Source organism: Callorhinchus milii, unplaced genomic scaffold (genome assembly GCF_018977255.1).
Source record: "Callorhinchus milii isolate IMCB2004 unplaced genomic scaffold, IMCB_Cmil_1.0 Scaffold1, whole genome shotgun sequence".
Taxonomy (NCBI): domain Eukaryota; kingdom Metazoa; phylum Chordata; class Chondrichthyes; order Chimaeriformes; family Callorhinchidae; genus Callorhinchus; species Callorhinchus milii.
Genome location: NW_024704742.1, coordinates 36868519 through 36896108, shown reverse-complemented (window position 1 = coordinate 36896108; position 27590 = coordinate 36868519). Strand labels below are relative to the sequence as shown.

General features: G+C 40.9%; 1 protein-coding gene across 1 annotated transcript in view; it reads right to left on the bottom strand.

Moving 5' to 3' along the window:
• Positions 1-27590, bottom strand: part of arhgap24 (Rho GTPase activating protein 24) — a 153605-nt gene that overhangs the window by 79841 nt on the left and 46174 nt on the right. The window contains exon 3 of the mRNA XM_007896953.2: positions 8802-8889. Coding sequence (XP_007895144.1) covers positions 8802-8889 — 88 coding nt within the window. The remainder of the gene's footprint in view (positions 1-8801; positions 8890-27590) is intronic.

Genomic DNA, 27590 nt, shown 5'->3' with positions numbered 1-27590 from the left:
CCACAAAATATACAGTCAATTCACTTTACAGTATATTCTGTGAAGTGCTTGGAGATGTCTAGAAGACATGATAAGGCCCTGTATCAAATGTAAGGATTATTATTAAGTGAATGAACAATTTTATCTGGCCAATCTAATCCCAATTCTAGATGGTGGAGAGGGGAGGTAAATTGAAATAGCAGCAATCGCTCAAAACCTTTTCCTTTTCCACCTCGACTAATAGATACCCTTCATTTTGTATACATGTTTACAGCCTCTTGTTCCAATAATACATTCATTGTTACTTTAATGAAATAATTGCTACATTAAATGTTACCCTACATTCATCTACATTAACATCCATCTGCCACTCCTTCACCCATCTGCTGACTATTTGCAGATCCTCTTGAATGCTGTTTATTTTCTCTATATTATCTATCTCCGTGACCCCATCTCCCCCATTCTCGCCCGACTTCGTTGGCTCCCTATCCTTCAGAGGATCAAGTTCACGATTCTGGTCCTCACATACAAAACCCTCCATGGCCTCACCCCACTCTACTTCTGCGACCTCCTAAACCCCCGCTCCCTCCGCTCAGCCGGCTCTGGCGTGCTCCACATTCCCCGACCTACCCGCCCCACCATTGGCAGGAGAGCCTTTAGCCACTCTGCCCCCAACCTCTGGAATTCCATCCCCCAGTCTCTCTGCCTCTCCCCCTCCTTAGCCTCCTTCAAGTCTCGCCTCAAAACTCTCCTCTTCGACCATGTCATCAGTCACTCCCCCTTCCCCTCCCCTCTCCACCCTGGCCCCAGCTCGGGTCTGAAATGCTGTACACTGTTCATCGCCTTGGGACGTCCTCCCGACGTGAAAGGCGCTATCCAAATGTAATCTTGTTGCTGTTGTTGTTGTCTGCCTGCATAACTTGGTATCGGAATCTTTAACACTCGCCTCCAAGCTATTTATGAAAAGTGTAAGAACAGAAAATCCAGCTAGATGCAGAACTCAGACTTGACCTAACTCACTAGTCATCACTTTTTGTTTCAAATTTTTGAGATCTTGCCTGCTCTTGTCTAAAATCGACTTCACTTTTGCTCTCTTACTTCCTCTATTTGTGTACCAGCCTTTCATTGGTTTATACCAAAGCCTCAATGCATTTCACTTCCTTTTATCTTCCAAAATGCCAGTTTGTTTTAAACTGAATTTGAAACTCTTTGCTCAGCCATTTTAGATGTAAGAAATAAATATAAAGAAATAAGTCTCAAAGATGTGATAAGGCTCTATATCAAATGCAAGGATTATTATTATTTATTATTATAATTTGTTCATTCAATCCACGACTGTTTGTGAGATACTGCTCTGTGCAATCGGCTGCCACATTTCGCCCACAAAATATAGCCAAATCACTTTACAGTATAAATGCTTTGAGACTCTCAAATGTGATAAGGCGCTATATCAAATGCAAAGATTATTATTATTAGATATCTGCAATTGATTCCTCCAGTTTCAATCAGTCAGCCATTGGGATGGAAGTAGCCTGACTGGGTGTGAGGAAATGGGTTAGACAGGATTGCAGTGAGAGGCTGATATTCCAGTTTGTTCACAACCCTCAGTAACTTAAAAGATAATTAATCCTTCCATTTCAGATCGCGACTTATCACATTGTCCAGAAATCTCAAAAAGCTTCACAGGACTTTTTTTTTTAAACTGTGAAGTGTAGTGATTGTGTATTTGTAGGCAAATGCAGCAGCCAATTTGTGTACAACAATGTCCTGCAAACAGCCATGAAGTAAAAGACCAAATGGTACAATTGGAGGTTAGATACTTACTCGAGAATCAGTGAAAGTGCTCCGAGGCAGAGCAACATGCACCTACTTAGACAAATACAACCAAACTTCAAAAAAATCTATATCTGCATATATGTGGTCTCAATTGTGCTGCGCTCTTCAATACAATACTCACTAAATGCACATGGAAGAAGCTATTCAGTTGCAGCTTGAATGTACACTGAAGAATTCTGCTGAACAACCGTGAGTATCACACCATCAGGGGAACAGTTCATTGAGAAAGCTCATTTAAACACGCAGCATTCTCTTGTTCTTAATCATCCTTTTCAAGGTGTATCCATTAAACAGCAGTCTGGAAGCCCTGGGAGACTAAAGATGCATTTTAGTGAGTGAATCAGATGCTTCAAAGTAATTCAGCTCATGTTCTCTGGTCTTCCATTTTCTACACAGACATCGGACTCAGCGGCCCAGTGCCAACTCCTCTAGTGAGAGAGAAGACAATAACCCAGTTTATACACCAGTGGCCAAGACATGCCAAATGGTAGCAGATGGTGTTTCCTCCACAAACCCAGCAATAAATACCAGATGCTTGGTTGGCTGAATGGTAAGTCATGTCTGGAATGAAGTGTGCACTTTTTTTCCCATACAAAGCAAAAAAAGGGGCAGTAGTTACACCTTCCATCCTGGGCAATGACGCAAAGAACAGTTCATGTCCTCAGTGCTGTTAGTTATGGTTGATTTGGAAATTATGTAATAATTCCTTTCCCAATCATTACCCATTCTGTGCCACGGAGACTCATGTGATCACCCCTCGCTCTACATGTCTCTATTCAGGGTCAATTCTGGATACCCCCCAGATCTCTAACTCACTAAGTGGGTAATTATGGCTCAAGTCCACGTCCAATCACTCAGTGCCCGGCATATCACTGCAGCAACACGATGTAACATTGCCAGCAATGCAAACCTCGATTCTACCTGCAAACCTCAATAGAGCACTGGGAGAGCGTGCCATTGCTGTTTGTGCTGTCTTTGGGTGAGATGTTAAAATAAGGTTCTGTTTGTATATCCTTCAGAAGGTATTAACAATCCTATAAATAGGACGGGGCATCACCTGAGCAAGAATCTCAAAGTGCATTGCGGCTGAAGGAAATGAAATGTTTGTCAGGGGAGTAGTTTAAGAGGATTTTATTGCCATATAAACAGAGGGAATAATCTCCACAAGATGTCAGAATTTGCTCTAATCTAAAGTGTTACACAAATATTTCTGGAGGGATTGAATTATTTCAAAACATCATTGCATCCTTTTCCTGAAATGATGCTACAATGCATATTCCTTGGAGAGTTAATGAGATAAACTATTACTTATCAGCTGAACTGTAAGTGTAAGACAAGTTGAGATTGTGAGCCCTGAGAGATTCACTTCACTGTCCCACCCCCCCATTAGACAGTAAATGGATTAAATGGAGAGTAAACCGAGAAAGGTTGTTAACTGTCAGTGCATTTGAGATAATATTCTAAAATGGTTTCTGTTTTGTCAGACAAGCAGCCAGAGCACATTCAAGGGGACTTGAAATATTAACTCAACACTAAAGTGTCTCAAGGAGGGAATGTGATCGGCATAATGATTCACCTGTCTGCAACACTCAGGAACAATCAGTTGGAAGATGTTCAGCATTTGCAATTACGCTTCTTTTGTTTCTTTACTCCATAAAACTGTAGAATGTTACAGTCCAGAAACAGACCATCAAATCTGTGCCAAGGTTTCTCTACACATGAGGCAATCCAATCACATTTGATCAACTGAAAGAGGACGAGGAGGTGTGGACTGCCACCTGATGGTCATCTACACCGGTGCAAAGTAACATGAGGAATGCTTTAAAATGACAAATGTTACTCCACTGTTACTAACATGCACGATCAAGAGTTTACTGAGAGACACTGCTTTCACAGTCATACACACTGAGGGAAAGATGTAATATCTTCATCTAAAGCAAGATATCAGCGGCTGATAGCTGGCTGATAGCTCCAGAAGCAACATAATGAAAGGAATGGCCACCATTACCTGGGAATGTTATGGATAAACCTGCTGTAAACAAAGTCCTGGAATGTGGGAAACTATGTATATGGGATTACACCTGTATGCTATTGTGGACTGCCCCATACCTTGTGGTGCAATTTGGGTGCGAGAGCAGGTGCTTTTCTTTTGAAGAAGTAAAAAATCATTTCAAAGGAGGACGGCAAAGAATCAGCATCTGCAGTATAGAATTGGAAAGAGGAATAGAGAACTCTAAAGAATCAGAATCTGATTATAAACAGGAGTGAGAGGAAGAGAGAGACAAGACCAGACAGCTGCAGCCAGGAAATCACTGAAGCAGAGAGATTAAAGGATAAACTACTGTGGATAACAAACTTTGTACTTCTGCACAATGTCATGAAGCTCTCGATTGCAATACAACCTTGTAAACTCATTTGCAGGTCACACTTGATATTGTGTGTACAGAGGGTGTTTATTCTTACCTTGTTAGCTCCTTCCCATATCTTCTCCTACCGGATCTCTCTCCCTCTGTCCGAGCCATTTGGTCTTAATAGAGAGGACCCTTTCCACTAGTTGGCAAGTCATTAACAAAAGGGCATGAATTGAGGATTACCATGAAAAGAAAAACCCAGGGAAGTTAGAAGCTTTTTATTGAACAGAGGACTGTAATGTAAATAACTTTCAAAGCTAAGTCCACAACAACACTAGAAGACAATTTGGAAGTACTTGAGGAAAATTAATGAGATAAAATTGCCACTGTTGTAAGACTGTTGTGCTAAATTGAACCCAAGGCCTCAGGTCTACCTGACTGATTGATTGTAAATGTTTCCTGGGCTGTGGAGGGCAATGGTCACCTTTCATCAAGGAGATCAACCTTGGAAAACAAATGTTCTAAAGCAGAAACCCTTTCTACAATAATTTAATAATAACAGAATTTACAATTACAACACTCACCTTGAATAGCAAACACAGAAAATTAGGAATATTAATAATCCTTGCGTTTGATGTAGTACCTTATCATGTTATTGAAACATCTCAAAGCATTCAGTGGATTTTACTGTGAAGTGTAATGACGACTATGTAGCGTAGTGTCTGTGTAGTGACTGTCTCCCCTCTGGCTCGGCATCGGGCTTCACCATTGTTAAGTGCCCTGGAATGCCGCCTGGCATGGAGGGTGCTACATAAATGCAAGTTGTTGTTGATGTTGGATATTGTAAAGCTGAATGCAGTAGCTAATTTTCACACAGTAATGTCCCACAAAGGGCCATGAAGTGAATGACCAATCTTATTTGGGGTATTGTTGACCAAGACATGGTGATAAAAACTCCCATCTACTTTCAAGTGTACTTCCAATACTGCAATGGAGTGTCAGCCTAGTTCCAAGTTACAATGTGGGGCTTGAACCCAAAGCCTTCTGACTCAGAGATGAGAATGGTACTAACTGAACCAAGCTGACAACTTTGAGATATGCAACTATTACAAGTGTGTCACGCACATTCAGCGGCCATGTGTCCTTGACAATTAGAAAGATACGTGGCCAGAGAAAAAAGCATTGCAGCAAACCAAGATACTGTGCTAAAACCTTCAGGGCAGAACAATGTGGGAATTCTGTTTTGCCACCAGCGGCAGCTTTAATTGCTCCTAAATAATTACATCTGCTGAAGGAATATATTACCCCATAAACAAAAACAACAGGTTTCACACAGTGGGTTGAAGCGCTGCCAATATGCAATTAAATCTCAGCATAATAACCTCTAGCAGGCAAGTGAAGACAGCTGGAAGACAACTGTAAATGACAGCTTGGCAATAATACAGACTTCTTGGCTTACATAGCCAGGACGTGCTTCATCAAAGCATCTGGAACTGGTCAGCTCAAAGGATTCGAGAAGAAAATCCGCCATATATTCTTGCGCACAATGTTCTGTTGAACAGTACCTACAGCACAAGGTCCTCAAATATTTCAGAATTTATTCTTTTTCAGTCAAACCTGAATGTTTACAAAAATAATCCTTGCATTTGATATTGCACCTTATCACATTATTCAACTCATCTGAAAGCTCTTCACATACTTTACTACAAAATCTAGTGACTGTGTATCTTAGAAGCAAATTCAACAGGCAATTGCACACAGCAATATCCCACAAACAGCCATGAAGTGAGTAATTTTTTTCTGAGGCATGTTTGGCCAGGACATCAGGAGATTTTTGGCCAGGACATCAACTCCCTTCTCTTTTCAACCAGTGCCATGGGATCTTTAACATCTAACTGAATAGGCAGATGGGACCTCGGTTTAATCGTCTCATCTCAATTACCCCATCTCCAACAATGCAACACACCCCGAACACTCACTCCCAACACTGTACTAGTGTCAATTTAGACTGTGAGTTCAAAGATGTGAGGTTTGAACCTTCTGACTCAAGAGACGGGAGTGGTACCAACTGAGCCAGAACTAGAAACTATAGTGATACACTGCATATTATTTCTTGACATTTTGTATGGGGAAGGATATATCTTCTGCAGGAAACGTTGATGTGCCAGTTGGAGGGGGTTTGGCAGTGGATATTTAGATTTAGCAGATAAGCAAGACTTACCCCCAACTTCATAGCACAATGTCTGTACTGGCGACAGGACACCAAATACTAGAGCCACAGGCAATAATAATAATATTAATAATCCTTGCATTTAATACAGTGCCTAATAATGTCATTATTGTGTATTTTTAGGTGAACCTATAGATTTGGCTTCATTTATGAAGCAACAATTTACATTAATATAGTGTAGTGCCTCTTCCACCAGGGGAACATCTCAAAGTGTTTCAAACAATTTGATGACACAAAAACTTGCAGCATTATTAAGCTTTTCTCCATCACCAACTCTTCCTCCTCCAACCATGCCATCTTCCTCTCCATTTCGGCCTTCTCCCCCTCCATTTCCAACCCTGCCCGCATCTCCTTCCATCTCCAGAGCTAGCATTTCCCTTTATCTCCAGCCCTGCATCTCTGCCTCTATCTTCAGTCCTGGCACTTCTCTCCATCTCTACCTCTCTCTCTCTCCAACCAGCCTTCCCTTCTCTCGCCCCATCTAAGCTCTACCTTCCCTCTCTCTCAGGCCTACTATTCTTCTTTTATCTCCAGCCCTTACACCTCTTGTTGTATCTTGGCCTAGTTACTGCTCAGACTTATTATTTACACTCTTAACTTCTTCTCCCCAAAACAAATTAGGGCACATAATGAAGAAGTCAGATGATTAAATGTGTGGATTTCACTGTATAAATATTTCTATTCTCCATTCTGCTTAAGCGTTAAAGAGGCTTTGCCATTCACTAACAGTGGAAGGGTGAGTGATTTTGGCCAAAGCTTTAATCATTTAGTTACGAATAGCATAATGGCAGACTCCAGATTCCACTGCACTCATTTCAAGTATAGTATACTATTTTAAAGAACTGTAAATCTGGAAAACATCCAATCACAAATTGAGATTCTTTACAGATGTACTGAAAGATGGCTTCATATTTAAGGTTGTATTTACAACACAGTACAAATTTACATTAATATAGCGCCTTTCAAGCTGGGAGGATATCCCAAACAGTATTATCTGGGAACTGAGCTGAGGGTGGGAGCCGAGAAGGGTTGTCAAGGAAATATAACCGAAAGTGCGAATTTAAGAATTTGTCAACTTCTGAATGCTCAAAAATGCTGCATAAATAGAATAAATTAGACAAAGGTGGAATTTATCCCAATAATGAGGTCCGGAATCCCTAGACCTGTGGCCGATGTCAGCTGTTGCTTGCCCATATTTTGGATAAGCAGTTCTAGTTTTACATTCTGCAGGTAATTGTGTGTACACATTGTACAGCAGACTTGCTTGAATCAAGACAGAGCAAGAAATAGCAACGCCATTCCGTTTTAAACAGGAAACGTTCCTGAACGATTCGGTTTGACATTACAGATGTGTTATGCATTGGCTGTGACAGCAAATTTAGTAACTTGTTACAATCCGACCAGTATTCTGCACTGGTTATTAATATACAGGAAGGGATGTGCCATGATACCATTATGTCACCAATCTTATCTACAGCTAGTGATTGTTTTTTGTTGTCAATACTTCAACGAAAGCTTCACATCTGATGCCTGCAATCAGATGAGCTTGTTACGTCCACCAACATAGCCCAATGTAACATGGTCATAAAAGCCTGTTCCTAGAGCTATACGTCTGCCTGCAATCCCTCTGAGGATCTAATAATGTCTCTTTGACATTCAGCATTTAGCAACATCCTCAGATTTCATCCTTTCATCCACACTGTGAGTCCATCTGGACAGCAGACTCAGATCTCCTCCTGGTTTAAATGTTTGACCATTAATTCACCAATGTTCAGTGGAGAATACACTGAGGATTTATTTATTTGTTTTGGATTATCTTCTGAATGCGGAAAATCTATTTCAATCAAATCAGCTGAAACCTCAGGTCGGTTCTGTCCAAAAAACAAATTGAGATTCCTTTAACCCATCTAATAAACTGACTTCAATTGATTTCAATGGAACATTTTAGAAGGTAGAAACAATTAGGATATTTCTCACTCGGGGTCAGTGAACTGAATTACGTGGTTTTATATATCGCGGACCATCTTTGAGGAAATATACAATATCTGAGGCAACACAGCTCTGCTTTAAATTCATTGTTTGCAATTCAGTCACGGATTCTGCAGCTGACCAGCTGAGATAGTATCACAGCTGCCGTGGTTTTCAAAGCTGTCCCCCAGCTGTGATGCCAGGCATTCCAAACTCTTGGGAAAGAGGGAATGTCTTAATTCTCGGTCTCAATCCAAATGTTATTCAACCTTTCAAGCCAACTCCACCTCCCCCAAATGGAAAGGACATTAAACCTCCCCCTCCTGGATGAATATACTTTGCTGGCATCAGCAAAGGTGAACGGAACAATGACCTCCTCCCTCCCACGCGACTTTCATCAGCGCAACAGAATCCACAAGAACCAATCATTTCCTTACCTGCCACAATCTCGAAAAGGAACTTTCTCGCCTCATCTCCATTGTACGAATGCTCCGTGACTTTATTTCCAGGCAAGAAAATGGTCCCCTGTGAAACAGAGCACACGGGATCAGTGAATCGGGCGTCACATGGGAGCAGGGTGTCTACCAGTGAACCAAGCGGCAGGTTGTGCTAATGTGTCAAAAATGCAAGTAATTGAAAAATAATTTGTTGTGCCCACTGCTTCAAATCCCTCCAGCGATCAGAGGCAGTCTGCTATAACCAGGGTGAGATATAATAAATATCTCCGCCTCACAAAGTCAATGGTGTCAAAGCAAAGGGGGAAATTATCACATCACATCACGTATTTCTCCTCCCTCCTCCTACCCTAACACTCCCCCCAACACCCCTCACCTCCCCTTTGGTAGATTTAAAGCTTAAGAAAATTAGTTATGCTGCTAATGTCCTTTCATAATGGTGATGTTATACAATTTTTATTTTACTGCCATTTCTCCGCACTCAACATTATAAATTGTACTTTTAACAATGATTGAACAAGGAACAGAGAAATTACAGTACAGGAATTGGCCATTCCATCCTAAACAGGTGGCACCTTATTCGTTTGAGCTAACCATTCTGAATCCCAATTCCCTTCTTTTTCACATTACTGTGAAATGTAAACTGTGAAAACTGCGTCCTTGAAAATAACTGTTGGTTATGATTCTCATCTAACATATGGGCTTGACATCATAGTGTGTTTGCTGTAGTGCTTTATGCAGTCTTCCAATAGATTAAAAATAACCAACAGCCATCCTACCTCTACATCCAAACTGAAGCAAGGTATTCTACACATATTAGTCAAATGGCTGTCTGAGCACTTGTGCCCTGGTAAAGGCAAATTAATAAGAAATGTAAACTATAAGGTGTGAGGGAAACTCTTCCCCCCAATAAGATAAACTCAGTCAAGTCTCAGTTGCTCCTTTCTTCCTCTATAAGTCTTTCTGATGCTCCCACTCAATAGATTTGTTGGACAAAGCTTTCACAGAAGTCAATTATCATTGTAGCTTCCTGTCATACAAATATATGTAATTCTATGTAATGTTATCATTTCAGTGGGTGACAATATGATTGCTTGCTCCCCGCAGTGCAGGAGCCAAGAGATTTCTTCCACAGATCTGATGTCTTTGCATGTGTCTATCACTTCTGAGATCAGCTGGGAACCCAGCTTGAAGTGTGAAACAAGCTGATAGAGGGTGAAAGCTCCGACAACTGATGGACGGCTACACTCTCATGTTATTCTCCGGGCTCCCCCATCTATATTTTGATCCATAGTCCAGGCTGACACTCTAGTATAGTACTGAGGGAATAGAGCATTGTCTGAGGTGCTGTCCTTCGTATGAGACACTAAACCAAGGTCCCATCTGCCTAATCTGTTGCATGTTAAAGATCCCACAGTACCATTCGAAAAGAGAAGGATGTTTCTCTCGGTGCCCTGACCAACAATTCACCTACAAAATGCACAGTCACTACACTTTACAGTAAAATCCCGTGAAGAGCTTTGAGACGTCATCCTGACTTGAAAGGCATGATATTAATGCAAGGATTTTTTAAATTCACTTCATGCCTGTCTTCAGGACACTATTGTATGCACATTGGCTGCTGCATTTGCCTACAAACACTCAGTAGAAATAATAATAATACTCCTTGTATTTGATATAACAGCTTATCACATTGTCAAAATGTCTCAAAATGCTTTGGAATTTTTACTATAAAGTGTAGTGACTGTATATTTACAGGCAAACACAACAGCCAACTTGTGCACATCAATATCCAACAAACAGCCATGAAGCGAATGACCAATCTAATTTAGGGGTTTGAAACAAAAACAGAAGTCGCTGGGAACACTCAGCAGGTCAGGCAGCATCTATGGAGAAAGGAAAGTGAGTCAACGTTTCGGGTTTACGACCCTTCGTCAGAACTGGGTCATGTTGGGAGGGAGAGGCTTTTAAGGACTAACAGCATCTGCAGTATTTTGCATTTTATTTGGGGCTTGTTGGCCAGGACTCTGGGAGAAACTCCCTTCTCTTTTCGAAAAGCTGACGTACTTTGAATCGATTCGACAACATCATAAGGAGTTAAATCAAATGAACAATTATTATTATTATGTCTGTATAGTCTCACGCCATTAACTAACACTGCAGACAGAGCAGTCTTCACCAATATCCTGTTAAGTTTAAAGGTGCTTGATTAATTCCCCAATTGTGCCCACATTGCTTCCTGTTCCTGCCAGAGATTAGTTTTCCAAACAAACCCATAACAACCAGACAAATAGCTTCCTACGAAAGCTCATCATAAATGTAACCCCTTCTCTCCAGGTGCTGAACCATCAGCTTTCAGTCCCTAGTTACGCAAAGCTGTAGGAACCAGCCTGGCATGCTTCTATGCAAATGATACATCCTATGGAAACCAGGGCAACACAGAAAGGCCCATTGCTGTTGCAGCACAAAAGACAACAATTCAGATCCTGTCACAGAGCAGCCATCATCTCTTTACAGCAGTAAGTCCATCAAACCCCAGATCAAAACAATGAAAATCACAGCCCAAAGTGAAAAAATATTGCAGACACGATATACTTGCACTAACAGATGACTGCAGTGAATCCTCTCAAAAAATAGAACATCTGTTTTATGAGGAAGAATGAAAAATGACCTGCATAAAGCAGGACTGCAATACTGTGACATTTCAGCGCTTTGGGACGTCCTCCTGATGTGAAAGGCGATATACAAATTTAATTTGTTGTTGTTGTTAAAGGGGCCTTAACTTTGTGAAAAAAAGTTTGTCAAAATATTTTCCTTTCCTTGCACACAATATGATAATAATAGTAATAATGTAAATCACAATGAAAGAACCAATGTTTACCTACCCATGGCATCACCAGGATGACAATGGTGAGCGGTGAATGGTTGGGGAATGGCTTTTTCTCTTCCTTCCCTTTTTCATGAAAACAATTCCCATTTAAAGACAACCAGGCATTTTTCTCTGTCATTGCTGACCCTGAGTGTGGTTGTTAGTTAAAGGTGCCCAGCTATAAATCAAGATCATACAGCACCAAGTTCAGTGCCTCTCTAAAGTCATCAATAATTGTCATCCTTTTCGCTAGACTACAAAGAAGACTCTTTTGCTTATACCCCTCCCTCCTCCCCAAGCAGCAGAAAAGATGAAAGTTCACTACTTTTCTACACATAAGAAAATATACCCGAAGCATTAACCCCTCCTTCCCAACCTCCAGACTAATATTTGTAGCTCTGAAAAGAATAATAATGACAGATGGCAAGGTCAAGAACACATTCTTGGGCAAGACATTTAATCTCATGGCTCCATTGCTAGTTCTGCTTGTGTGTCTAATACAATTATTAAATGGGGCTGATAGAGCATAGTTTGTACATGGATAATTTGATCTGAAGATTAATTTGGGTATGTATTCAAATATAGCACTGTACAATGCAAATAAAGGTTCAGATTGAATTTAAAATAAAATAGGCATCTGTGATAACACACAGTATAAACCAATTAAAATATATACAGGTATTTCCAATTTGAAAAGCTGAATACATTTACAATTATTATCACAATGAATTTCTATTGAACAGATAGCTGAAAGGCTTTTTGATGCCTCTTTAAATACAAAAGTATTTTTCAGTTTATTTCTCAGTAATTATAACATGGAGATTTTGTTGAGTGAGAATCAGGATTAACAAGTAATTTAACACTATCAAATTAATTCCCTCATCTAAACTTCCAGCGAAACTCAATTATGCATATTAATGTTTTATCTTAGAGTCAGTCAATTGTATAACTTCAACAAAGGTCGCTTTCTAATTCTATTTGTATAATAATCCTTGTATTTCGTATAGAGCCTTTCACATCAAGAGGATGTCTCAAAGCATTTTACAGATCCACTGCAAAGTGTCGTGACTGTGTATTTTGTAGATGAATTGAGCAGGCAGTTTGCATACAGCAATGTCACAGTCATGAAATAAATATCTGAATTTATTTGGAGAATTGTTGGTCAGGACAACAGGAGAATCTCCCTTCTCTTTATGAATAGTGCCATGGGATCTTTAACATCCATCCAAATAGGCAAACAAGAATTTAGATTAACATCTTATCTGAAGGATGGATTTTCCTTTCACAAAGCCTTACAAAGCATCCGCAAATTACAGTTTGTTTGATAAATGTTTGAATACTCATTTCACTAACACAAAGGGAGGGAAATTACACTTCTGCAGATCCTCTAAATCTATGTGAATAGGAAATGGGAACTTCACCGCAAAAAGAAGAGTAAAAAGGGCAGTTCAACCCTTACCTGCATTGGTTGCAATGCAGAATGCTGTGTTTCAGTAAGATGCCCAATCACAACACTCAAAACAAGAAGATATATTGATGTCCTCTTCCAATGTGTAATACTTATGCATTTTAGAGCTAAGAGTAAGGTTAGGGATGTGTGTGTTCAAGCTGTGGACTGGAGGATGGTAGCAGTGTTCTCACAAATTTCCTGCTGCACAACAAGAGGCTTCTAGGTACCTGCTATCTATCTACTGAGGGCTCAATTCTGATCTGTTGCATGTCTGATGACCAACTAGTGATTATCCCCTTTGGGTACGTGAGGTCTAATGGGGCCAAGTTTGCTTGAAGATGATGTGGCTGGCGTGTCAGAATCAAATCAATCCCCTGTAGTGCCCTTGGTAGTTGGGTTCCTAAGCCAGGAAAGGCTGTTGTGCTCCAAGGCACTGTTACATAAGACCTTCCAACTTGGTTTGTTGGCAGGACTTTGAGAGGCAGGGATTCTTTTCACTCAGCAACAGTTAACCCTGCAAGTCAAGGCCCTAAACGGTAGGATGGTCCTAGATGAGTAAGTTAGCAGGAAGCTTGCACTGGCAGGCTTTGTGGTTTTAGCTGGTCATAGCCTTGTCTGTTCTTTGCCTGTCTTCAGATTGCACCTGAAGACTTTCTTCTTTGACCGTGCCTACGGTCACCTCCCCTTCCTCCCCAGATCAGATAATGTTATAAGTCATAAGTTCAAATCGTGAATGGTTTATAAATAACACTTGAATCTCATGATCAGATTACTGACTCAAAGATATTCTAAGTAATTGTGGTTTTGTATTATTTACACTGTGATAATTTCCATTTTGCAGTGTTGGCAACCACTAGTCTCAATGTTGATGACTTTCCCAATGGAGCATTATCTCTTACACTTCCCATCTCCCTAAACCAACTGGCTCTGTAGCTTCTAACCTCTTACACCATGACACGGAAATTACTACAGTAGAACCTTCCACAATTATCAGAATATCTTTATTACTGAAAGCTTAGATTAATTCACAAAATTATGTAAAAGCACAGAATTGTACATTCAAAACAAAATATATATTTTACCCATGCTCCCTCTCACCTGCATGAATCAGAAGATTGTAAATTAACCCGCTCCGGAAATTGAACTCACAGTCAAGGCTGACACTCTATCCAATACAATGTTGGAAGCCGGGGGTGGGGCTACATTGTTGGAGATGTTGACCTGTGCTAGCCAACAACCCCAAAATAAAATTGGTCACTTCACAGCTGTTTGTGGGACACTGCAGTACGGAATTCAATTGCAGACACATGTCTGACTCATGTGGAGTTGTGGAGTATAAATACTGGCACAGACTGGTTAGGCCGAGTGGCCTGTTTCTGCGCTGTCCATACTTAGTAAATCTTCATAAAGTAAGCACTCCAAGATAATACCCTGTGTGAAGGGCACTATATAAAGGCAAGTTATTGCTGTTGTAAATTGTCTGTCGTATTTGCCTACAAAATACAGTCAATACATTTTACGGTTAATTAATTGAAGCACCTGATGTGAAAGACCCTAATGCAAGACTTATTAAATCTTCCTAAAATGGTACGATTCAGAATTGGCTCATCGGAAGAATAGTACATTTACCCAATGTAGACACCAGGGCAGGAAATAACATTAAGTGACCTTCTGCTGTTGCAGGAACTAAAAAAGGGTCTTGACTTTCTGTAACCCAGTTATCAAACCAGAAGAAACAAACATGTCCCCACTGTAAATCCAAAGTAAAGAGCCTCCTGCAGATTGATTTCCCAATGCTTTTGTGCTCCAATAAAAGTAATCTGAAAATCTCTGGAGAAACATCATAATAAAACACTGCAGCACAGCCAAGTCAATACAAATGCTCAGACCATTGAATCCGAATTGGATTATCCTAAGTGACATTCCTACGTAAGTGGATTGCTCCTCCTCTTGCATTTAAGGGGTTGGTTTCAGTAATGGATGTGGCAAAACATTGCATTGTTCGCCAGAGACAGGGTGTAATTGCAACAGTATGTCACCCACTGAGTGGCTTATACTGAATTGTTAAAGATAAGAATTTTTGTTTTCATACAAAATTGATTGATAATGTTTGTGTCAAAGGATGGTGGTGTATTGAGAGCTCTTTGTACCAAGGCTTCACCATGGGTAAGCAGGCGTTCAACCATTCTGCCCCAGCTTTCTGGAATTCCATCCAAGAGTCTCTCCGGCTTACTCACTCCCTCCCTTCATTCAGGGCATGAATCTTTGACCACACTTTCGGTCAACTTTCCCTTCCCCATCACCCTCAACTCCCACCCTCAACTAAAGTGACCATCGAGCATTGTCAAGCGCTTTAAGACATTTTCTCAACGTGAAAGACGCTATATAAATGTAAACTACATGGTATTGTATAACACCCATTTATATAATATGGCATCTTTGCAAGGCACTCCTGTGAATTAACAGGATCACCCCCTAGCTCTAATCCTTTCCACTCATAAAACATAAGAACATCACTGCTGCCTTACTCACCATGATTCCTATAAAACAGAACCTTCACTTCTGGTCACTGCATTCCATAAGAAAATAACACTCCTCTACAGAGTCAGCACTTTGTCTGCGGTTGGGAACCTGCCTGTGGTTGGGAGCCATGTGCATGCATGAGCATTCGCAGAAGCTACCACCCTGAACGGAAGGCGTGTGATTTAAAAGCTTTTTCTCCATTCACACAATTGAAGACCTCTGCCAATACAGGCAACAAGTAACTTTTTAACAGAGTTAGGGTTTTCTTTTCGCATGAGAAAGCATTATCGCAGGTGCTGATATAGTTTCCATGGAGATGAAAGGACTATATGACATGAACTGGCCATCCAGTGTGCCAGATACAAACCGATCTGGGAGCACTGAAGTGTGGACTACCTCCAGCTTTACGCACTATGTCTTGTGCCTCATTAACTATTTTTACAACACTAGTATGAGAGGAGAGAGCTTCACTGCTAAGCAGGTTCGCTAAATTATGCTTGCCCCCTGTAGAACATCAAATTCAATGAAATAAATTTTCCATATCACAAACAGTAAGAAGTCTCTGAGCTCTTTTTAAATGCGCTGTTAGTGAATGTGATCCTTCTGGGTTGAGACAGCTTCCTTTCAATCCGAGCCAACTTTTGCTAGGAGCTCCACCTCAGGTCATTGCAGTCTTTCCTGAGGTTATTCCGCTTGTTCTGCATTTCAAAGCAAACGTCTACATGGCTGGCAATACCTGAACTTTTCTTTTGAACTGACATTCATTTTGAGGCACTGGCAGCCAATGATGATGTTTTTATATAAGATATTTATACTGCTTCCTCACAATTCTGCCACAAAGAACACTGACCCATTTGCTGAAATCGGCTGTTTTGTGGAGTCACCTTATGCCTGTATTGCGTATTGTGGTTTCCAGTCTCCAAGCCAGTTCTTTGTAGAGCCACGTGGCTAATTTCAATGTTGAAATTAATCTGTGCCACTTAAATTCCACTTAAAAGGCACTGGTGCAACTGAAAAACTTTCAGAGAACTAAGTGGTGATTATACACATAAAAAACACAACTTAGAAATTAGAAACATAAGAAATTTGAACTATACAATTTAAAAAAAATGAAGACCAACACAAAATTTACACTGCAGAAGTTTCCTGTGCAGCAGCTATTGCTCTCTTGGCACCCAAATCACACTTTCAAACCATCTTCTGTCTGTAAACATGCTTTCAGAGATTATGCCCTTTTAAACTCTCACTCAGTCAGCGCGCACAATGATGTGTTAATGCAAGGAATGCTGACCCGAGAAGTAGCGTGTATCAAATATGGCTCGTGACACACATGCAAAATGGCAATGATGCATGAATCGGCCATCACTTGGCCATCACTATGGGTCAATGTAAATTAAACAGCTTCTACTTGGTATGTGTGCATGTATGTGTGTGGCTTTAAGTGTCCATGTGTACATGTCTGTGTGTTTGACTATATGCATGTGTGTTTGACTGTATGAATACATGCGTGCATGTATATGTAGGTGTTGTGTGCGCATGTGTGTGTGTGTGTTCCTGTGTGTGTGCGCGTATGTACGTGTTCACACATACAAACTGTGGCTGAGGGAGAGTTTCTTTTTGGTTTGTTTTTATGATGACAGCATCCATCAATCCATATGCACTATTTGTTTGACGCACAATGACGTTTTCTGAAAAGGATTGTTGTGATCTTATTATTGCTGATATATCTAGAAATAATCTGCTGTTCATTCGCTGGAAACTCTAAATCTGATGCATATAGAAATAAATCTGGTGCAACAGTACTGAAGTCGATTAATGCGCTACAGCTACAGAAGAGTCAGCATGAGGAGTTCCACAGTAGACAGAAAAATCTTAAGTCTTGATAAAAAATAATAGGAATAATAAACTGGTATAACACCTTTCACATTGGGAGGAAGTCTCATAGGGCACCACAGGATTTAAAGTAAAGTGTCGTAACTGTATTTTCTCGGCAAACATAAATATCTACTTTTTAAAAAATATACAGTAGTTGCTTGTTCATACTATCATGAGGACAATTTACAATACAATTTACTTTTTTATAGTGCCTTTCACGTCGGGAGGCTGTCTCAAAGCAATTTCTCCAAAACTTCTGGCAAGGCTTATCTGTAACCTGTCACTGAAGAGTAGTGTACGTGCAGCTCAAGTATCTTCCTTCCCAGTGGCTCCCTATTGTTCTGGGATGCTACCCTGCGTGAGGAGCGCTATATAAATGCAAGTTGCTGTTGTTATTGTTATGGTGGGAGGCTAATTCAAGCGTCCCTCCAGGGAGAGAAAACGTATTCCATTCCAACAATCTATATCTGGAATTTCCATGTGTAGGTGGGATGCATGGAAATCTCAGTTTTGCTCAGAATTCTTAAGCATGGTGATGGGTTTCCACATGTGTCAGATCATATATCAGGTAGTTGTGTCCAGAATCATGGATTCGTTCACACGCTTACTATACAGAGCACCAATTATTGCAGAGTGCCATTCTGCCCTTTTCATCGTGTTAGTGACTCAAGCAGCATTCAGAACCTTAGCGTGACAGTTATGACAACTGAAGCGTTGTTGTCTGTGAGAGTACAATTTTTGAGTTTTTTTAAATATGTGTATACAGCACATCTTTCAACATACCCATCTCTCTTTCAAAACAATACATTTCACAAAGTTACTGCTTGTAAATGAGCTGTGACAAGCCCGAGAACATTTTGAACAGCCCCTATTAATTCTGACAAATTGCCCCTTTAATCTATGTTCTATTAAATGGACATACTGAATTAAAATACTGTACCATGAAAGGTCTTTTCTAACTCTATATTTCTTTACATCTTTATGTTTTTTTGAGAGATGAATAATTAAATTTGAAATGAAGTGTGCATGGAAATTAAACCATTAATTTTAGGTGTCAGCCTGGCTCAGTTGATAGCAGTCTAATCTAAGGAGTCAGAAGGTTATGATCTTAGAACTCACAACCATACCAATGCAGTGTTCAGGATGTACTCAATTCTTGGAGGTGCCATCCTTCAAATTAAACATTGAAGTAAGATCCTGTCTACCTGTTCAGGTGGATGTTAAAGATCCCATTGCACTGTTCAAAAAGAGCAGCGAGTTTCTCCCAGTGTCCTGGCCAACAAGCCCCCAAATAAAATTGATCATTCACTCCATGACTGTTTGTGGGACATACCTGCCTGCAAATCGATAGCCGTGTTCACCTACAAATATGCAGTCACTACACTTCATAGTAAAATGCTGTGAATTTCTTTGATGCATCTCAACGATGTGATAAAGCGCTATTTTAAATGTGAGGATTATCATATACAATATGTGAATTGTAAAGACTGCAAGTGTGGCATAAAGGACTGTTTAAAGCTATGCAGTGTTGCTAGAAGCAGGACACTGATCATTTCGGCAAAGCTCACCTTAGTTCAAACAGTTCTAATAAATCACATCCACCACGCAGCTCATTACATAGGCTTAGGTCTGCACCCACCACCACTACATAGGGATCAATAACAACTTGCACATATATTGTAACCTCTAATAGCAAACTATCTCAAAACATTTCACAGAGACAGAGTCGAAGCACGAGCAGGACGGGGAGAGTACAGGTGGGAGGTAACCGAAGACATAGTCAAAGAGACAATTTTTTTGAAAGAAAAGAGCTAGGTGGAAGGATTTACGAAGAGAGTTAGAGAGAACAATGCAGTGGTTGAATGCTTGCCCACCGATGGAAGGGATGAGAGACATGAAGCAGGCCCATTTGGTGGAGAGTAGGGAAAAGGTCAGAGAGTGGGGCTGCAGCAGATTGCAGATATAGTATTGGACAAGGTTATGAAGGCTTTTGAAGGTGAAGTCAATCTGCCAGGGACTAAGGAGCCAGTGGAGCCTGCCAAGGATAAAAGTGATGGGCACTTGACAGCCTACTTGACCTCCTGATCTTGAATCTAGGCAGTTACCGAGTGGAGATTAGGCCCATCCACAACGGAATTGGGTTGGGAGGGAAGATCTGATAGTCAAAGCTACAGGTCCAGTTACTTTAATGCAACCCCGTCTTTCTCTTGCTCTATGGAAGCCTATACAGCTCCCCTTTGCATTATCTCTCTGGCAGGAAGTGAGGAGGAGTCCCATAAGAAATCATGAAAGAAGATTTTTCTGGTAAATTATTTTATGTATGATGTGAACAGAACAACAACAACAAGAATACATTTGTACAGCGCCTTTCACGTCAGGAGGACGTCCCAAGACCCTGGACAGTGTACAGCATTTCAAGAAGACCTGAGCTAAGACCTGAGCCAGAGCCCAGTGGAACTCCACCAATCGCTGCTCACAGACAGAACCTTTGCCGTTCACCATCACCTTCTGCTTCCGATTACTCAGCCAGTTGTCAATCCAACTGGAAAATTTGTCATTAATTCTGTAAGCTTTAACCCTTTTTTACAAAAAATCTTATGGGGGAGAATAAAAATTGAACTATATGCACCACACAAGCCTCACCACAAGTTTAAATGATTTCCTCAAAGAATTACCGTAAATTTGTGAGGCATGACTTGCTGCTTCTAAATCCATGTTGACTACTCATTATGGCATCTGTGCTCTTTGGATGTATATTGATAGCATCCCATAAATACTCTGACAAATTTTCCCCACTACAGCTGTTAGGCTAACTGATTCATCAATTCCAGGCTCATGTATCACTCCATATTGAAATAGTGATACAGAACAGTACATCCTTTGCTATCCGTCAGTGCTCAGTTGCAGTTCGTGTTTATAGAGCTCCTGAAAATATTAAGCAGTGACATTTAACATGCAGCATGGAAGCCATTGACATTATGATACCTCCCTTCCCTTAACTGCAGATAAACACTCTCTATTCCCTCACACTTCCCTCAACTGCTGTTTGCAAATTGGCTGCCAGATTCACCTACAAAAACATACAGTCACTCCACTTTACAGTACATTCCGTGAAGTGCTTGGAGACGTTCTTTCTGATGTATAAGGCTTTTATGCTAAATGTAACAATTATAATTATAAAGATCTGAAGTGCAAGTAGCCATTAGTGGCATCAGTACCTTCAGTTCTGCATTACGAGAGGAATGTTTCACAAGTCCCAGACTTTATAAAATATGCAGTCAATTCACTTTATAATATATTTAATGACCAAGCACGTCAGCATGGAGCTAGTTGAGCCAGCTCAGCTCAAAGGGGACCCCGCTTACCACCCCACCCACACACAATTATTCCATCCGACCCCCCACCGGAGCATAAAACAGTTTGCTGCTGTGATTGGAAAACAGTGGGGCGGGCTTTCTGGAAGGGTGAGACCAAATGGACCAAAGTTTTTTTTCCATCCAAACCTTCCTTGTGATCTTGTGTGTGAGGGAATAGAGACACATATAGTGCAACCACTTACCTGAGGCCCACAAATAACTGATAGGAATCATCAGACCATGAGTGATCCATTGTTTCCATCATTGAAATAAACATTTCCCTGTCCAAATGATAAAATGCCTCCACCTGCAGTCCCGTCATTCAGTCAGTGTTTCAGGCATTTATTGCCTTGTTAAACCCTCAGCTCATCTCATAAATGATTTAATTATATACAAGTACAATTAAACTGATTGAGGAGTCTCTGGGGTGTAATTTGCAAGATCGGCAAATGATTTGTAAATGGCACATCCCGCAGGTAGCCAAATGAGCCTGAGATCAACCAATCTCTTATTGGTAACTTTGATCTCAACGCAGTTCCAGAGTTCCAGAGGGTTAGTCTAAAACAAACCCAAGTCTATCTAGGATTCTCTGTGTACAAATCCTTTTGAGAATTTTGCAAATGAGATCCCACCAACGATGTAACGCAATAGTGAGAGCACAGGAAGGAAGTAGTCAGTCGAGAATGGGAAGACATAAGCTACTCTATGTTGGTTCAAGAGACACAGGAGACAAAAATTTTGGTGTTCCTAAATGCATTTAGCTAAGCAACACTTCCATTGACTGCAAACTCTCCAAATGACAGGTTTGGGACTTAAATTCCCCTCCAGGCCTTTAAGAATTGAAATACAGCTAACTTGAGAGTCAATACAGTGAGGAACTCGAGTTTTTGATTTAAAAAATGTTTTCCTACCTCGTATTTCATGCCACCCACCCTCCCCGTGTTCTGCCCACCCAAAGCTGTCCAAAAATGATGCAATTCAGAGGGTAAAATCCCCAGTGGTCCGAAATGCACCACTCCTTCCACATTGCCAGACTCCAGATTTCTCAATATAAACATTAGGAACTAAGGAATTAAACCAGTCACTTGAATTCACTAAGGTGCAATTTGGAAGTTTTAAAACCATTATTTGACTTCACCAATCTTATTTCACAGGAGCCACAAGCCTTGGCATAGAGCGAATAGTTTGTAGAAATGTATTCATTCAGTTTCTTGTACATGCCCTTATTCATCTGCAAATGCTGCTGATATCCTAACTGTAATAGTATTGTAAGATTCTATTCTGAACCCTAATGTGCCGAAAAGGCCTTTCATTGAATCCTTATCCTTTTCCTTTGCCTTTAATGTTGAAGAATCCTTTGAGTCTGTAATTTCCACATAAGAACAAACATCTTCAGTACATTATAAAATAAAATTGATTAGAAATGAAGTGAATATTGCTTTATATGGGATGACCTCCCAACATGAAAGGTGCTATACAAATGTAATTTTGTTGTATATAGTCCAAGGCTTCAAAATCCCCCATAAATCCCCCCTTCCATTCACATACACACGCACATACAAGTAAAGAGAAATCAAATATAATCCAAAACTAGGATTAGGAAATTAGGATCCTCTATCCTCTCCACCTTGTGTGTGTGCATGAACTGGTCTAATCTAATTCATTTACACAGAACTGCACACATAAATCCAAATCCATTCAGAAACATAGTACCTACCAAACCACCAGTAGGTAGGAAGAAGTTTAGGATTCCCTATTCTTACCCACTTCCCCCACATTCACACTATCAAAACTGTCAGAGATTACACTCCAGATCCCTTGATACTGTGAAGCGCTTTGAGTCTTGTCCAGACGTGGTATACTCCAGACACTATACAAACATAAAATTGATAGTGTGGTAAAGAACATGAGAACATTGGAAAAACAGTCTGCCACAGTGGCATGCAAGAGCTATTTCTCTTTAACAATGTCATGCTTGATGCGTGTTTAACAAATTGTTTAAATACCCCAGAAAGACTATCAAAATAGATTCTGCCAGATTATTTTAATGATGTATTTGAGGGGTCCTATACCTGCATGGGCAAGATGACTGATACTACCAGGATTTGAATATCTTTCCACAGCAACGGTGTTAAGGACTCGTTCATTTCAGTCTTCCAGAAGTTTAAAAGAGAGATAGGCAGGTACTTGGATAATACTAATAAGTCAAAAGGACAGAACATCAGGATTAGATTTGTTGACAAGATCTAATAAACTGGTAGAACAGGTTCGATGGGTTGAATGGCTTCCTCCTGTTCCTGTTTTTCTATGTTCCTAATATTTTTAAAATATAAAAGTCTTTCAGAACCTTAAATAGAGCTATTCATCGCCAAGAGTGTCATAGGGAGGAACCAAATAACATAATTGCAGTGTGGCATTCACAAACAATGACCACTTATTTACTAAATTGGACAACATGTTGTGACTCAGTCATTACCAGCCTCTTCTTGCCTCTTGTCAGGCCCAAAGCAGAATGAAGTGACATGACTTTTGGAATAATAGGATAATTGTGAAGCCCAAGGAAGAGAGGCTTCTGCAGTTAAAAAAACTGAGGAATTATCAGAAGCTTGGACCCACTGCTGATGTTGATGCTTATTCATATTTAAAAATTTCTGCTTCAAAATACTGTTAGTACCTATTAAGGTGCTTGTGATGCAGTTGGAGAGATGAGATAACAGGGTAAAAATATGAGGTATGATGTGTTATTTTGAGGCGTGATGTGTTAATTTCTACGGTGATAATTATCTCATCTATGAAAATTGTAGTTGAGACAAACTAATGGTAAACTAGGAAGGGATTGGGATACAAACCAACAACAACAACAACAACAACAACTTGGATTTATATAGCACCCTCCACGCCGGACAGCGTCTCAGAGCGCTTTACAGTAACGGATCCCGGGGCCGAGCCAGGGGGAGGGGGAGGAAGGTGACCAAAGGCGCGGTCGAAAAGAAAGGTCTTCAGCAAAGACCTGAAATAGGAAGGGAGGGAGCGAGACGAAGGGAGTGAGGAAGGGAGTTCCAGAGCCTCGGGGCTAGTGGCTGAAGGCACGGCCGCTGAGGGTGGAGCGGAGGACTCGGGGGACAAGGAGGACGCCAGACCTGGAAGAACAAAGCCAATCATGCCTCTGTTTTGAGGAGAGAGATCAGAGAGGTAGGGGGTGCAGAGGAGTGGAGGGATTTGAAGACAAGGTGAGAATCTTGAAATTGATCCTCTCTGGGACAGAGAGCCAGTACAGTCTGGCAAGGACTGGGGTAATCGGGGAGCGGAATTTGGTGCAGGTGAGAATGCGGGCAGCAAACTATCATTAAACCAGCTAGAAATTAGGGACATTTTAACCAGGATCCAAAGTAAACCAGACTAGGGGATATACAGTAGTAGGTTTAAGATAATCACCTTCCTCCCCCTCCCCCTGGCTCGGCCCTGGGATCCGTTACTGTGAAGTGCTTTGAGAAGCCGTCTGGCGTGGAGGGCGCTATATAAATCCAAGTTGTTGTTGTTGTTGGTTTGTATCCAAATCCCTTCCTAATTTACCATTTGTTTGTCTCAACTACAATCCAGCTGGGATGTGGAATTCGCTGCTGAGTAGGGTGGTGGAGACATTTTGTGTCGCTTTGGGGACAGAGTTGCACTCCATTCCAAACAACAGAAAAAATGCATATGTGGAATTCTCATTAGTTTTCCACATGTGTCAGTTATCCATCTTACAAAAAACAGTATTATCAGCATCCCACATAAAGAATGGGCATGTGGGTGTGCACCAGAGAGTAACCCAGCATGAGGCAGCCTGTTTAGGAGAGGAGCAGCTAATATTGGAATAGTGACCCAAAAAAACAGAAGGCACATGATGCTATTTGCTCTGCAAAGGGACTGAGTGGCTCAGTGCCAGAATGTGCTTTGCATTGAGTCAGCCCAATCATGCCTAAGTGCCTGTCTGGTAAGAAAGGTGAATTCACATTAGATACCAGGGCATTTAGTCCCCTTTGTGGAAGTCTGAGTATTGTAGGCAACCAAAATAAAAGCTTTACAGGAGATAAACACTTAATGATTGCCGCCAGCATCCCCCGAAAACTCATAAGACTGAAACACTTTATGGACCTTTGCATTTTCTTCCATTAGTTCAGATAAATCCTCTCCTGCAGCTATAAGTTTAAAATTTACATTTCTCATTAAAAGATAGTAAAGTAGCTCCCATATTCCTTTTACATCAAATCGATCATCACTGACTAACATTTATTGCATGTGACCTTCATAGTCTGAATGAGTGTGACTCATTCAATGGCCAACACAAGTCACTGCACTAACATAAAGCTCAGTGTAACACTGATCTCCTGCGATGCCCCAACAGCCACTGTAAAACTTGCCACTCTTGCTAATAGCACAGCATATCAAGTCTCTCTGTGAGGAGAATTGAACACCACAGTCCAAAGCTCTGATGCATCCAGGGCAAAATCAAACTTCTTGAACCAAATGCAGCAAAGCCTCATAAAACAGTACTTGGGGGGCAATAAAATACTCACCCGCACAAATCTCCTTATCCCTATCACATCATTCCTTGCCCGGCTCCACTGGCTCCCAATTACCGAACAGATGATTTATCAAGATCAAGATCATCTTACTCGTTTTCAAATCCCTTCATGCTCTGGCACCTCCCTATCTATCCGACCTGCTTATCCCCCACTCCACCACCTGCTGCCTCGGCTCGGCTGGCTCCGGCCTCCTAATTATCCCTTGTGCCCTCCGTTCCACCATCAATGGCTGTGCCTACAGCCACTATGCCCTGAAACCCTGGAACTCTCTCCCTCAATTCCTCCACCTTGCCCCCTGCCTCCCCACCTTCAAATCCTTCCTTTTTGATTATGCTTACGGTCATCTCCCCCCTACCTCGGCATCATACTCCGCCACTGTCAAGCGCTCTAGGACGCAACCCCGTGTGAAAGACTATTATATAAATGCAAGTTGTTGTTGTTGAAGTTGTTGTTGTAAAATCCCACCTCGCATTTTAGCAGGGCACAATTGTCTGTCAACCTTCCTGCGTTTACTGTGCATTTGCGCATTGAAAACGTCTTGATTCAAAAGGCAGGCGGGCCTTTTAAGCATTAAAAATTGAGAATTTTTGAGTCACCAGGTCGCTATAATTTATGTGACATCAGAGATAACCTGATCATCTGGACATGGGCCATTTTTAGCATGTTATTAGGGTATTAATAATAATCCTGGCATTTGAAATAGTACCTTTCCCATCAGGGTACACCTCAAAGCACTTCACAAGAATTACTGTAAAGTGCAGTGACTGTGTATTTTGAAGGTAAATGTAGCAGTCAGTTTACACAGATCAATGTCCCACATACAGCCATGAAGTGAATGATCAATTTTATCTAAAGGATTTTTGGCCAGAACACCGGGAGAAATGCCTGGAGAAGATTGCTCCAGTGGGAGATGGAATGGATTGAATGAACGACTTATGTGCTTTAAACTTTCTATAATTCTGCGAACATACACCCTTGCAACATCCATTTGCAAGCTGTAGCAACTTTCTCAATTTAAAATAAAACAAGCTTCTCCGATCACTAATTTTTCTTCCTGGAAAGATTATAAAGGCAGTTGAAATTTTTTCATTGTGAGACGTGCAGTTTCAGATGGGTCGTTATTGCCAGCATATTTAATGCTTTGCATTAAACGGTGGATTAAATTGAGTCTGGGTGCTGGCCAAGTTGAACATGATCTTCTTACCATATATATTACATTCACTGATCATTGCATTTATCGATGGGGTCAAATTACAATGAAACACATTCACTGACGAGGATCTTGGAGCAGTGTTTATAGGAATCTGAATAAGGCTATTGCTACCAGACTCGAATGTTGCCATATGTAAGTTGTATAAAGAGCCCCAAGTGAAATGGCATTGGAGTCCTGTAGCTCAGTGGTTAGAGCACTCGCTTTGCAAGTGAGAGACCTGAGTTCAATTCCAGGCAGGGCGAAACCTTGGGCAAGTTTCCTTACTCCACACAGAGCCTAATAATAATCCCTCCAAAAACCAAAAACAATAATAAATTGGTCATTTTCAATCGGCGACTGTTTGTGGGACATTGCTGTGCGCAATTGGCTGCCGCGTTCGCCCACAAATATACAGTCAATTCACTTTACAGTGTGTTCTGTGAAGCGCTTTGGGACGTCCTCCCAACATGAAAAGCGCTATATCAAATGCAAGGATTATTGTTATTATTATTATTGTCATCATACTGGTGAGTCTTCGGGTATGCTAAAATCCCTGAAATGTAGCAGAACCTCCATCACATTATAATAAGTAGTAATAACAATCCTTGCATTTGATATAGTGCCTTATTACACATAGGGACGTCTCAAAGCGCTTCACAGAATCTACTGTAAAAGAAATTGATTCTATATCTAGCGGGCGAATCGCGGCAGCGAATTGCACACAGTAGTGTCCCACAAACAATCATGGATTCAGTGACCAAATTATTATTTGTATTTGTAAAGTAGGGGTAAACAGGTGTGTGGAGTAAGAACACTTGCCTAATATTTCGCCCTGCCCGGGAATCAAACCCAGGTCTCCCGCTTGTGAGGCGAGTGCTCTAACCGCTAAGCTACAGGACTCCATATTCATATTCAGGTGGCATTTACGGTGTTATGTG